Source organism: Squalius cephalus, assembly GCF_949319135.1.
Source record: "Squalius cephalus genome assembly, chromosome: 21".
In the NCBI taxonomy this organism is placed as follows: domain Eukaryota; kingdom Metazoa; phylum Chordata; class Actinopteri; order Cypriniformes; family Leuciscidae; genus Squalius; species Squalius cephalus.
This window is the reverse complement of record NC_137142.1, coordinates 7,138,881-7,153,073: the sequence shown is the minus strand read 5'-3', so window position 1 is coordinate 7,153,073 and position 14,193 is coordinate 7,138,881. Positions and strand designations below refer to the sequence as shown.

Sequence of the window (14,193 nt, the reverse complement as noted above, 5' to 3'; positions counted from 1 at the left end):
AACGGCTATATTTGCAACAGGACATTTCTGCAAGATAACAAAAATATGCAATATAGCTGCCATTTACAGTATTACTGTATGTGAAAATACAAAATATACAAACAGAAAAGGCCATCTTCTAATCTGCCCGGTCTTCTGCATTTGTCCACGTTCTCATCCACATCACACCTGATATCTTCCCTGGCTAGGCATCTTGGGAAGAATCTTTTGGCTTGCCTTACTGTATCCTGGTAGTGTTCAGCTGTGATGTCTTGGTATGCAGCATCTTTTGCATACAGGAGGGACATTTGGTCCTGTGGACTATGGTCAAAAATCTTTCATCTCCAGGCTGAGAAAACTCCTCAATGGGGTTGAGGAAAGGGAAGTAAGGGGCAAGGAAAATGGACATCATCCTCTGATGGGCGTCAAACCTGGCTGTGACTAGACGGGAATGGTGGAATGCCACATTGTCCCATATTTGCATAACTTCAATCAGCTGTTCCTTACTAGCAATGGAATGATGTGAAAATACAAAATATATGAACAGAAAAAGCACCAGAAGAATAAAAAATAAAAAATAACAAAAGATCTTCTAATTATTTGCATAATTCAATCAGCTGTTTCTCAGTAAGAATAGAATAAAATACAGGGGATATATTTGTGTTTTAATTCACAATATAAGCAGCTGTTTACCTTGACTTTATCCTGTAAGGTTAGGTTTAGAACATGGTGTTATCTGTTCTGACATACAGTGTTAAAGCATTGGTAAATTTGGCAGTAAAAATCCATTGTTTTGTTCTTGTTTGAGCTTGTGTGTAAAAGAAGTTCAAGCATTTTAAATTTGTGTTAATTGTATGCATTTTGTGTTAAAGCAACAAGAAATGTGTTAATAGTATAGCTTACACAGACGGATGTAGTGCTAACTGTGTTAAGAGTTTTGGAAAATTGTTAAATGTATTGAAAAATCTGTCATAGCAATCGTAAAAAACTGTAAGATACTTGAATAAATACTTTTTTTTCCAAGGTATGCCTGTGACATTCGAGTTATTCGCTTGTTGCGTGAGAGGGGCATGGGGAATGGCCCAGTGAGGATCATCGGCCAGCTGAGGGAGAACCACAGTGAGGAGTGGTTAAAACGTGTGGCTCGGTACACATCAGAGTGTGTGGCCTTTTTAGATAAGCCTGGCCTGCAGCCACTGCACTTCCAGGAACCACCACCACTTGCTCCAGTACCCAGCTACAAATGGCTCCTCACTGTATACAGTCAGGACATCCTCAACAGGCTCGATCACATCAAGGCCAGCATCACATCCACGTATGGATCAATTTAAAAAATGGATTCAACTAAGAAGGTTAGATGAGCTGCTTTAATGACTGTACTCCTTTCTATAATGAATTGTTAGACCAAAATAGCTTTATTTTTCAATGTTACTGATTTGGATGTATGTTGTATTATTTGCTATGTTTATTGTTTCTTTTAGATCACCAAGAAGTTGAGTGGGCCTGCGAAAGGCACAGCACAGTGGCTTACCTCAGTAGGCAATGAGGTAGGTCAGGTGCTGATGAGTGTCCTGACTGCGAATGAAGGGGCTGGGTTAGACCTCATGGCTGCAGGGCTGATGGAGAGGTACCAGAGAGCTGGTGTTGATCCTCCCACTATCCTGTATGTGGACTGTGACTGTTGCAAGGAAGTGGGAGAGACTAAACTGAAGAGACGGTTCAGCAGCTGGCCCGATGTCATCGTTCGCCTAGACATTTGGCATTTTATGCGCCGTTTGGCAGTAGGGTGCACCACTGATGCCCACCAGTTGTACCCTACTTTTATGTCTAGGTTGTCGTCCTGTATTTTTGAATGGGACGCAGGGGATCTCACTCTGCTGAGAAGGGCCAAGCGGGAGCAACTCACCCAACAGGGCTGGCCTGCAATGACAGCGGCAGAGCTTGACCGTCATATAAGCAAAGATGAGCTGGCCCAACACTGCAGGAGGAGAACACGAGGAGAGGAAACCACTATCCGCCTCCTTGATATGCTCATCAGAGAGCTCATGGGTGGCAAGGGGAATGACGCCCTTGGTGTTCCTCTCCTTGACAGTGTGAGGATGCAGCACATCTGGCATGTCCAGAGACGGCACGTCACCTGTATCCAGGACCCTCCAGATGTGCCACTCTACACGGAAACTGGAACCATAAACAAGGGTGGGATGGTTCTAAAAACGTATAGGTGTGCCAGAGGCTCCACATCCCTGGAATAATTTCACTGCCACCTAAACAGATTTATTCCAGGTTTGTCATGACAGATTATACCACATCTTGCCACAAATTCCTGTTTATTTAGATATTTGTTTATATCAGTTAACAGATTATATTTTCTCTTTTGCAGTTTCTTAAAACAATGTTTGGCTTTTTATTTATTTTTCTAGGGAACAGCGCAAACAGCCTGAACTTCCAGATTTACCTCCTGGAAGGTTTGTTACGCTGGAATCAGGACCGGGCTGCTGCTGCTGTTGCAGGTGGAAGTTCAACCCTCCGTACTTACACAGGGGAGCTGGTTTACTCTGTCAATGAGAACTACAACAAGTTGTATGGCAGGAAATTGGTCCCTTGCTTCACTCCACCTGCAGTATACACAGGTAAATATATTTTGATAAATGCAGTTCACAATGTTCACAAATTCAAGTGTTACTGGACAAAAATTATGTAATTTTTGACAGATCAGAGAAAAATAATACTACCAGAATTTTTGTACACTGGATTCTGTGTCCTAGGTGTCAGGATAGAAAATAAAATTAATACTAGAATATAGAGTAACCCTGTCTTTTTATGATGCCCTCTGAATTACAGATTTTTTGTTCATGCACAAGCTGACAACAAAAAGATTTACTGCATTTTAATAAACCTTTCTGATTAATTTCCTTTAAAAATGTTTCCTGTTCCAAATATTTCCTCAGGGGAGCTCATTGGAGTGCAATATTTGTTGAGGCAGAATAGTCAGCCCCTGGAGGACATGTGCCCTACCTCCGATAGGACCTCTCAGCTGCTGGAGGAGCAAGGGGAAGAGGATGAGGGTTTCATTGATTTGTTGGGAGAGGAAGCCACAGTGACAAATCTTGTGGCATTAGATGACTCATTCCTTATAGATCCACCAGTCCCACCCGCTGCACCACTGCCCTGTTTCCAGGCTCCACCAGTGCCCGGTATCCAGACTCCATCAGCTGCACCACTGCCCTGTTTTCAGGCTCCACCAGTGCCCCGTCTCCAGACTCCATCAGCTGCACCACTGCCCTGTTTCCAGGCTCCACCAGTGCCCCGTGTCCAGACTCCATCAGCTGCACCACTGCCCTGTTTCCAGGCTCCACCAGTGCCCCGTCTCCAGACTCCATCAGCTGCACCACTGCCCTGTTTCCAGGCTCCACCAGTGCCCCGTCTCCAGACTCCATCAGCTGCACCGCTGCCCTGTTTCCAGGCTCCACCAGTGCCCCGTCTCCAGACTCCATCAGCTGCACCGCTGCCCTGTTTCCAGGCTCCACCAGTGCCCGGTTTCCAGACTCCATCAGCTGCACCACTGCCCGGTTTCCAGACTCCATCAGCTGCACCACTGCCCTGTTTCCAGGCTCCACCAGTGCCCGGTTTCCAGACTCCATCAGCTGCACCACTGCCCGGTTTCCAGACTCCATCAGCTGCACCACTGCCCTCAGCAATGGTAAAATGTTCTTTTCTAGACCAATTGTTTCTAATTTATTTGCCCTTAAGCAGCAAATCCACAAACTCACTTAACATGTAATTAGCATGTAATTATCTAACCAACAGTTATGTTTTTCCAGGCTGTTGACAAGCACTGCATTCCTGGAATGGATCGGGTGGATGAGTTGGCGGAGTGTCTGGTGGAGCTGCGCACACAGGCGAGCCTCACACTTACCAACCAACAAGTTGCAACCATTGTGGGTTTGTGGCAGAACCTGGACCAATTTGACAAAGACAGGGTGATGTATGCTGCTCGTCATCAAGACAGGCTACTTACAGGACGTTTTAGGTCCCCTAAAAAGAAAGCTGTCTTTACTCCTGGTGTCGACAGCACAAAGAGATGTGTTTTGGGTTCCAGTGGCTCTCCAGCACAGTGGCCTAATTGTTGTCGCCTTGTTGAATTGATTTTCATAAGGTTGTGTGACATCCACCGAAGCCCCAAAAAACAGAGGACACAATCTCTGTCAAGATGGGATCTAATTCTTCGCGATTACAGAAGAATTCGGCAGCTAATTCTGAGCAATGGAACGGTGATGAGCGAAACAACCCTTCAGCTAGTTGAGGTAAATCAGAGGACCCTTACAACGTGGCACAATGAACGTTTAAAGGGTCAGGAGGTCTCAGTGCTGTTGCAAGGGCTGGAGCTTCCTGAAGCACGTCCAGTGGCATTGGATGCTCTGCCTCCAGCACAAGTGCAGCCTGTTGTGCCTCCACAATATAGCCACCAGCTGCATAGCTACCAGATGCCACCAGACACAGCTGGACAGGCAAAGACCAAGTTTAGAAAGATCCAGCCCTCAGCTACCTGTACATCTGCCACAGCATTTTCATTTGAGCCATCAGCCTTACACCCTCAGCGTTCAGCCACATTCAGCCAGCTAAGGACAATTTATCCCAGGCCGACAGCTCCGCACCCATTGGTTCCTGACACACCCACTGCCCCTGTTGTGTCTCAGATGGTACTGTTGCCTTGCCCAGGCCCATTTTCCACCATTAACCCTGGAGCAATTTCCTCTGACCCACCTGCAAATGTCACAGCCACCCCAACCAAACGGTCATACAATCGTACTGTAAATGCAAATAAGTGCAGAAAGTGTGGCCAATTTCGTACACAAGAAACTGGCCATAGCCAGTACAAAGGCAAAATATTTTGCCCAAATAAAGAGACAATTACCAAGGAGCAGTGGTTACAGAATATGAGAAAATAACACTTGTGTGTCTGTGATTTATTCATTTTGCTCTCTTGGTTGGCTCAGCTCTTGTTTTTTTTAATGTTTTTTTTTTTATCTTCCAGACAGATTTAATTTTAAAGTATTATACTGTGCATTTTTTTTTAAATCTTGTATTATTATTATGAAAACCATTTCAAGTAAAATACAAAAATATGTATATGTGAGTATGTATAAGGATGTATAATTACACTATAATACATATTGAAATATATAATAAATATTAAACAACAATAAACTGTTATATATAAGTACAGTGCACATACAAATATTTTTATATACTTATATTTTATATAGTTCATACATTCTTATTTTTTAAACTTATTTTTATGTTTGTGTTCTTTTGTTGTTCCATATGGTGAATTTAGTACTTTTCCACATTTTTCTAATATGTATATAGTTAATAAATCTGTTTCTCTATGAAGACTGGTGTGTTGTATTTATTTGTTTTATTGCATGTAATAAAATTCAGTGTACAGTTGCATTCAGTGTCAAGTAGCCTAGCTGTTCCTTTTCACTCTGAATATATTACAATATAGTGTGAATGCAGTAATAAGGGGGTTATTTTGCCCCTACTGCCATAATAAATGATTACCTTAATTGCATTTGGACAAAAATGACTATCTTAGTATTATGGATGAAATTTTATAATGAATTCAAATGGTTTACTTCAAAAAGAAAAATTAAACTTTTAAATGAAACAATTGATAAAAATCAAATACACACACAACTTTCTAAATCAAACTTAGAAACGAAACAAATAAAAAAATTAAAAAAATTTATGTGACGGCGTGGATTCGAACCTATGACTTCCTGAATTTCTCACATTTTTCTTCCCTATCTTCTTCCCCTTCTTCCCCTTCTTCCCCTTCTTATACAGACTATTCTTCCCCAGCTTTGGCGGTATTGAGGATAGAAATTTACTGCAATTTGATAAATAATAGAACCTCATTGTGTAAGAAACATATGGGGAACAGAATCCGACGGCAAAGAGTTCAGCTGTCGAAATCCGTTCCCCACCCCAATGATGAGAGATGTTGATGTATCGGCTTAAAATATGCTTATTCTATTCTGTGTGTGGATGGAGCTTAAACAGCATCAATTTGATAAATATTAGAACCTCAATTTGTCAGAAATATGGGGGGAACAGAAACCTACGGCAAAAAAAAAAAAAAACAGCTGTCGGAATCCGTTCCCCACTCCCATTATGAGAGGTGTTGAAGTAATGGCTTAAAAAAATGCTCATATTTTCTTTTTGTGTGTGTATGGAGCTTAACTTGCATGAGTTTAAAGAATATATTTTTTTGCCTTTTATTATGATAAGACAGTGTAGTATCAAGAACATTTGACGAACCGGGACTCAAACTCGGGTCGCCCAAAGCTAAAAAATATTTTGTCTTGGCATTGACCACTAGGCTATTGAGGATAGCAAACTGCTGCAATTTGATAAGTTTTAGAACCTTATTGTGTAATAAACATAGGGGGAACAGAATCCGACGGCAAATAGTTCAGCTGTCGAAATCCGTTCCCCCACCCCAATGATGAGAGATGTTGATGTATCGACTTAAATATGCTTATTCTATTCAGTGTGTGGATGCAGCTTAAACAGCATCAATTTGATAAATATTAGAACCTCAATTTGTCAGAAATATGGGGGGAACAGAAACCGACGGAAAAAAAACCCCAGCTGTCGGAATGTGAGAGGTGTTGATGAAATGGCTTAACAAATGCTGGATGGAACTTAACTTGCATCAGTTTAAAGAATATATTTTTTTGCCTTTTATTATGATAGGACAGTATAGTATCAAGAAAGGTTGACGAACCGGGACTAGAACTCGTGTCGCCCAAAGCTAAAAAGAATAATGCCTTGGCATTGACCACTAGGCTATTGAGGACATTAATTTACTGCAATTTGATAAATATTAGAACCTCATTGTGTAAGAAACATATGGGGAACAGGATCCGACGGCAAAGAGTTCAGCTGTCGAAATCCATTCCCCCACCCCAATGATGAGAGATGTTGATGTATCGGCTTAAAATATGCTTATTCTATTCTGTGTGTGGAGGGAGCTTAAACAGCATCAATTTGATAAATATTAGAACCTCAATTTGTCAGAAATATGGGGGGAACAGAAACCTACGGCAAAAAAAAAAAAAAAACAGCTGTCGGAATCCGTTCCCCACTCCCATTATGAGAGGTGTTGATGTATCGGCTTAAAATATGCTTATTCTATTCTGTGTGTGGAGGGAGCTTAAACAGCATCAATTTGATAAATATTAGAACCTCAATCTGTCAGAAATATGGGGGGAACAGAAACCTACGGCAAAAAAAAAAAAAAAAAACAGCTGTCGGAATCCGTTCCCCACTCCCATTATGAGAAGTGTTGAAGTAATGGCTTAAAAAAATGCTAATTTTTTCTTTTTGTGTGTGTATGGAGCTTAACTTGCATGAGTTTAAAGAATATATTTTTTTGCCTTTTATTATGATAAGACAGTGTAGTATCAAGAACGTTTGACGAACCGGGACTCAAACTCGGGTCGCCCAAAGCTAAAAAATATTTTGTCAGGGCATTGACCACTAGGCTATTGAGGATAGCATTCTGCTGCAATTTGATAAGTCTTAGAACCTTATTGTGTAATAAACATAGGGGGAACAGAATCCGACGGCAAATAGTTCAGCTGTCGAAATCCGTTCCCCCACCCCAATGATGAGAGGTGTTGATGTATCGACTTAAATATGCTTATTCTATTCTGTGTGTGGATGGAGCTTAGACAGCATCAATTTGATAAATATTAGAACCTCAGTTTGTCAGAAATATGGGGGGAACAGAAACCGACGGAAAAAAACCCCAGCTGTCGGAATCCGTTCCCCCACTCCCATTATGAGAGGTGTTGATGTAATGGCTTAAAAAATGCTGGATGGAGCTTAACTTGCATCAGTTTAAAGAATATTTTTTTTTGCCTTTTATTATGATAGGACAGTATAGTATCAAGAAAGTTTGATGAACCGGGACTAGAACTCGGGTCGCCCAAAGCTAAAAAAAAAAAATCGTCTGCGCATTGACCACTAGGCTATTGAGGATAGCAATCTGCTGCAATTCGATAAATATTAGAACCTCATTGTGTAAGAAACATAGGGGGAACAATATCCGACGGCAAAGAGTTCAGCTGTCAAAATCCGTTCCCCCACCCCAATGATGAGAGATTTTGATGTATCGGCTTAAATATGCTTATTCTATTCTGTGTGTGGAGGGAGCTTAAACAGCATCAATTTGATAAATATTAGAACCTCAATTTGTCAGAAATATGGGGGGAACAGAAACCGACGGAAAAAACCCCCCAGCTGTCGGAATGTGAGAGGTGTTGATGTAATGGCTTAACAAATGCTGGATGGAACTTAACTTGCATCAGTTTAAAGAATATATTTTTTTGCCTTCTATTATGATAGGACAGTATAGTATCAAGAAAGGTTGACGAACCGGGACTAGAACTCGTGTCGCCCATAGCTAAAAAGAATATTTTTTTGGCATTGACCACTAGGCTATTGAGGATAGTAATTTTTTGCAATTTGATAAATATTAGAACCTCATTGTGCAAGAAACATATGGGGAACAGAATCCGACAGCAAAGAGTTCAGCTGTCGAAATCCATTTCCCCACCCCAATGATGAGAGATGTTGATGTATCGGCTTAAAATATGCTTATTCTATTCTGTGTGTGGAGGGAGCTTAAACAGCATCAATTTGATAAATATTAGAACCTCAGTTTATCAGAAATATGGGGGGAACAGAAACCTACGGCCAAAAAAAAAAAAAAAACAGCTGTCGGAATCCGTTCCCCCACTCCCATTATGAGAGGTGTTGAAGTAATGGCTTAAAAAAATGCTAATTTTTTCTTTTTGTGTGTGTATGGAGCTTAACTTGCATGAGTTTAAAGAATATATTTTTTTGCCTTTTATTATGATAAGACAGTGTAGTATCAAGAACGTTTGACGAACCGGGACTCAAACTCGGGTCGCCCAAAGCTAAAAAATATTTTGTCTGGGCATTGACCACTAGGCTATTGAGGATAGCAATCTGTTGCAATTTGATAAGTCTTAGAACCTTATTGTGTGATAAACATAGGGGGAACAGAATCCGACGGCAAATAGTTCAGCTGTCGAAATCCGTTCCCCCACCCCAATGATGAGAGATGTTGATGTATCGACTTAAATATGCTTATTCTATTCTGTGTGTGGATGGAGCTTAGACAGCATCAATTTGATAAATATTAGAACCTCAGTTTGTCAGAAATATGGGGGGAACAGAAACCGACGGAAAAAAACCCCAGCTGTCGGAATCCGTTCCCCCACTCCCATTATGAGAGGTGTTGATGTAATGGCTTAAAAAATGCTGGATGGAGCTTAACTTGCATCAGTTTAAAGAATATATTTTTTTGCCTTTTATTATGATAGGACAGTATAGTATCAAGAAAGTTTGATGAACCGGGACTAGAACTCGGGTCGCCCAAAGCTAAAAAAAAAAAATCGTCTGCGCATTGACCACTAGGCTATTGAGGATAGCAATCTGTTGCAATTTGATAAATATTAGAACCTCATGTGTAAGAAACATAGGGGGAACAATATCCGATGGCAAAGAGATCAGCTGTCAAAATCCGTTCCCCCACCCCAATGATGAGAGATTTTGATGTATCGGCTTAAATATGCTTATTCTATTCTGTGTGAGTGGATGGAGCTTAAACAGTATCAATTTGATAAATATTAGAACCTCAGTTTGTCAGAAATATGGGGGGAACAGAAACCGACGGCAAAAAAACCAGCTGTCGGAATCCGTTCCCCCACTCCCATTATGAGAGGTGTTAATGTAATGGCTTAAAAAATGCTGGATGGAGCTTAACTTGCATCAGTTTAAAGAATTTTTTTTTTTTTTTTTGCTTTTTATTATGATAGGACAGTATAGTATCAAGAAAGTTTGACGAACCGGGACTAGAACTCGGGTCGCCCAAAGCTAAAAAAAAATATTGTCCGGGCATTGACCACTAGGCTATTGAGGAGAGCAATCTGCTGCAATCTGATAAAGATTAGAACCTCATTGTGTAAGAAACATAGGGGGAACAGAATCCGACGGCAAAGAGTTCAGCTGTCGAAATCCGTTCCCCCACCCCAATGATGAGAGATGTTGATGTATCGACTTAAATATGCTTATTATATTCTGTGTGTGGATGGAGCTTAAACAGCATCAATTTGATAAATATTAGAACCTCAGTTTGTCAGAAATATGGGGGGAACAGAAACCGACGAAAAAAAAAAACAGCTGTCGGAATCCGTTCCCCCACTCCCATTATGAGAGATGTTGATGTAATGGCTTAAAAAATGCTGGATGGAGCTTAACTTGCATCAGTTTAAAGAATTTTTTTTTTTGCCTTTTATTATGATAGGACAGTAGTATCAAGAAAGTTTGACGAACCGGGACTATAACTCGGGTCGCCCAAAGCTAAAAAAAAAAAAAATGTCTGGGCATTGACCACTAGGCCATTGAGGACAGCAATTTGCAGCAATTTGATAACCTCATTGTGTAAGAAACATAGGGGGAACAATATCCGACGGCAAAGAGATCAGCTGTCGAAATCCGTTCCCCCACTCCCATTATGAGAGGTGTCAATGTAATGGCTTAAAAAATGCTGGATGGAGCTTAACTTGCATGAGTTTAAAGAATATATTTTTTTGCCTTTTATTATGATAAGACAGTATAGTATCAAGAACGTTTGACGAACCGGGACTCAAACTCTATTGATAAAAAATATTTTGTCTGGGTATTGACCACTAGGCTATTGAGGATAGCAATCTGTTGCAATTTGATAAGTCTTAGAACCTTATTGTGCAATAAACATAGGGGGAACAGAATCCGACGGCAAATAGTTCAGCTGTCGAAATCCGTTCCCCCACCCCAATGATGAGAGATGTTGATGTATCGACTTAAATATGCTTATTCTATTATGTGTGTGGATGGAGCTTTAACAGCATCAATTTGATAAATATTAGAAGCTCAGTCTGTCAGAAATATGGGGGGAACAGAAACCGACGGAAAAAAAAACAGCTGTCGGAATCCGTTCCCCCACTCCCATTGTGAGAGGTGTTGATGTAATGGCGTAAAAAATGCTGATTTTATTTTTGTGTGTGTATGGAGCTTAACTTGCATCAGTTTAAAGAATATATTTTTTTGCCTTTTATTATGATAGGACAGTATAGTATCAAGAAAGTTTGACGAACCGGGACTTGAACTCTGGTCGCCCAAAGCTAAAAAAAAAATATTTTTTGGGCATTGACCACTAGGCTGTTGAGGATAGCTATTTGTTGCAATTTGATAAGTCTTAGAACCTTATTGTGTAAGAAACATAGGGGGAAAAGAATCCGACGGCAAAGAGTTCAGCTGTCGAAATCCGTTCCCCCACCCCAATGATGAGAGATGTTGATGTATCGGCTTAAATATGCTTATTCTATTCTGTGTGTGGATGGAGCTTAAACAGCATCAGTTTAAAGAATTTTTTTTTTTGCCTTTTATTATGATAGGACAGTATAGTATCAAGAAAGTTTGACGAACCGGGACTTTAACTTTGGTCGCAATAAGCTGAAGAGCAATTCATGTCAGTGCAGACTATACTGACCACTAGGCTATATGCACCCAAGACTGAATATAAATGTGTGATTAGTCCTAATTGCATGAATGACTACTAGTCTAAAAAAATCTTTAGTCTATGGCAACTCTAATCAATAGCCTACGTTTAATATTTCACATTATTTAATTAGTAATTAGTATCCAGCTCTTTACATTAAATTAGTTGAGATAGCATAATTAGTTAATGAACTAATAAAATAATAAAATACATTTTAAATTAAGATACTAACCATATATTTCTATATAGCATTGCTTAATTCGACCACACAACGGACTGTTTATTGTCACAGTGTCTGGTTTTGTGTATCCCCGGGTAACCACTAGAGGTCCTCTTCCCCCACGGTGTCATTCACTCATGAACTGCATTTCCCATAATCCTTTCTCTGAACTCATCACTGATCATTGCACACAGCTGTTTCCACTCACATTGTTTGTACCTGTCTATTTATACCCTTACTGTGTCTGTGATTGTTGTGGATTCCTTGTTTAATGTCTATTTTGCACTTCTCTGTTCCACTCCTGGTTGTTTCTTGTTTATCGGACTGTCTTGTATGGATTTTGACCTTTTGTCTGGCTGTATTGTGAGTACGGATTACCCCATTAAACTGCACTTGGACCTTATCTTTTTGTGTGTGCATCCCGTGACAGAAGGAATCCACCATTATGAGTGGTTCCAGCAGTACGGGGTTTCGTTTCCTTCCCCCAAACACTGAGAAGGAGAGGAGGGGATGAGTCTGAAATTTAATGGCCCTACGTCAGCAGGGCCAGATGGTGGGTTGCCTGTCTCAGCCATTTTTTACTCTCTCGGCAGGCATGGGTTATAACGATGCTACACTCAAGGATCTTTTTAACGGTTGCCTTGATGACCCATTGCTTGGGTGGGAAATGAAGGGGCTGGAGATCCTGGACTTTTGGGGGTTCACCAGATACCTTCATTGACCTTCAAACCTTAATTGAGGATAGTAAGAGTGCTAGAGCTTTAGATGCTGTGGATGCGCCTAGCATAGTGAACTCTTTACATGATTCGGTTCCAGCTGAATTAGTGCCTGCGCAGCTGGGCAAATGGGTGACAGTGAGGGATCGCTCTAGTCGCGGATCAAAAAACCACTCTTCCGTTCCGATTACCATAACAAATCGATTTGCCCCGCTCAGTGAAACACCCACTGAGAATTCTGTTGATTGTGCCCTAGTTATTGGCGATTCTATTACACGGAACGTGAAAATAGAGACACCAGCCACCATAGTCACATGTTTGCCGGGAGCCAGAGTGCCTGACATCAAAGCAAATTTAAAAGTGCTGGCTAATGCTAATCGTAAATTCTCTAAGATCATTATCCACGTTGGCACAAATGATCTTCGACTCCGCCAGTCGGAGATCACCAAAATTAATATTAAAGAGGTGTGTGAACTCGCAAGTTCGACGTCAAGCACTGTAATTTGCTCTGGCCCCCTTCCTGTTCGCAGGAGTGATGAGATAGTTAGTAGACTGTGTTCTCTTAATGGTTGGCTGTCTAAGTGTTGTCCGCTTAATAATATAGAATTTATAGATCAATTGGAAAAGTTTTTGGGGCAAACCTGACCTGTTGAAAACAGATGGTATTCATCCCTCCTGGGATGGTGCTGCTCTTCTCTCTAGTAATATGGCACATAGTCTTAGAGCTCAAACATGACAATCTGGGGCTCAGGTCAGGAAGCAGACAGACTGGCTAAACCGACTGTCTGCTAGCGGCCTCGCGTCACCAAGGTCAGATAAATCCCATTACATAGAGCCTCTTTCACCTAGCTATCATCATATAGAGACTGTGTCTGTTCCCCTAATTTGGAAATCCAAAAACTGTTTAAAACAATTTAATTGATGTTCAACAAATAAAAAACAGCTATAATACAGATGAGCAAATGCTAAAGCTTGGGTTGCTGAATATTCGATCGCTTACTTCAAAAGCACTCATTGTTAATGATATGATTACAGATAATAACCTAGATGTGCTGTGTTTGACAGAAACCTGGCTAAAACCAAACAATTACATTACTTTAAATGAGTCCACCCCGCAAGATTACTCTTATAAACATGAGCCTCGTCTGAAACGCAAAGGGGGAGGAGTTGCTGTAATTTATAGTAATATTTTCAAAACCACTAAGAAATCAACTTTTAAATATAATTCTTTTGAAGTGTTAGTACTTAATGTAAAAATATATAGTATAAATGATAAATCACGTTTGAGATTTGTGCTGGCTACTGTATCCAGGGCACCATAAAGATTTTATCAAAGAATTTGCGGACTTTCTATCAGAGTTAGTATTGGCTGCAGATAAAGTACTAATTGTTGGTGATTTTAATATACACACAGATAATGAAAAAGATGCATTGGGTTTGGCATTTAAAGACATTGTAAACTCTATTGGAGTTAGACAACACGTGTCAGGATCTACTCATCGTCGTAATCATACTCTAGATCTAATATTATCACATGGAATAGATGTTGATGCCGTTGAAATTCTGCAGCAGAGCGATGACATCTCAGATCATTATCTAGTCTCGTGTAAACTTCATTTAGCCAAGGCTGCAAAGCC

General features: G+C 40.5%; 2 protein-coding genes across 2 annotated transcripts in view; both read left to right on the top strand.

Annotated features, from left to right (window-relative positions):
- Positions 1 to 14,193, top strand: part of LOC307148749 (serine/threonine-protein kinase pim-3-like) — a 142,741-nt gene that overhangs the window by 103,162 nt on the left and 25,386 nt on the right. The window lies entirely within an intron of this gene.
- On the top strand, positions 1,314 to 5,008 carry LOC307149460 (uncharacterized protein; the record flags this gene model as incomplete). The annotated part of the gene is made up of 5 exons (XM_079855804.1): positions 1,314 to 1,331; positions 1,461 to 2,175; positions 2,400 to 2,609; positions 2,928 to 3,679; positions 3,801 to 5,008. 5 exons carry the CDS (start codon positions 1,314 to 1,316, stop codon positions 4,926 to 4,928), a joined length of 2,823 nt encoding a protein of 940 aa, XP_079711930.1. The 3' UTR covers positions 4,929 to 5,008.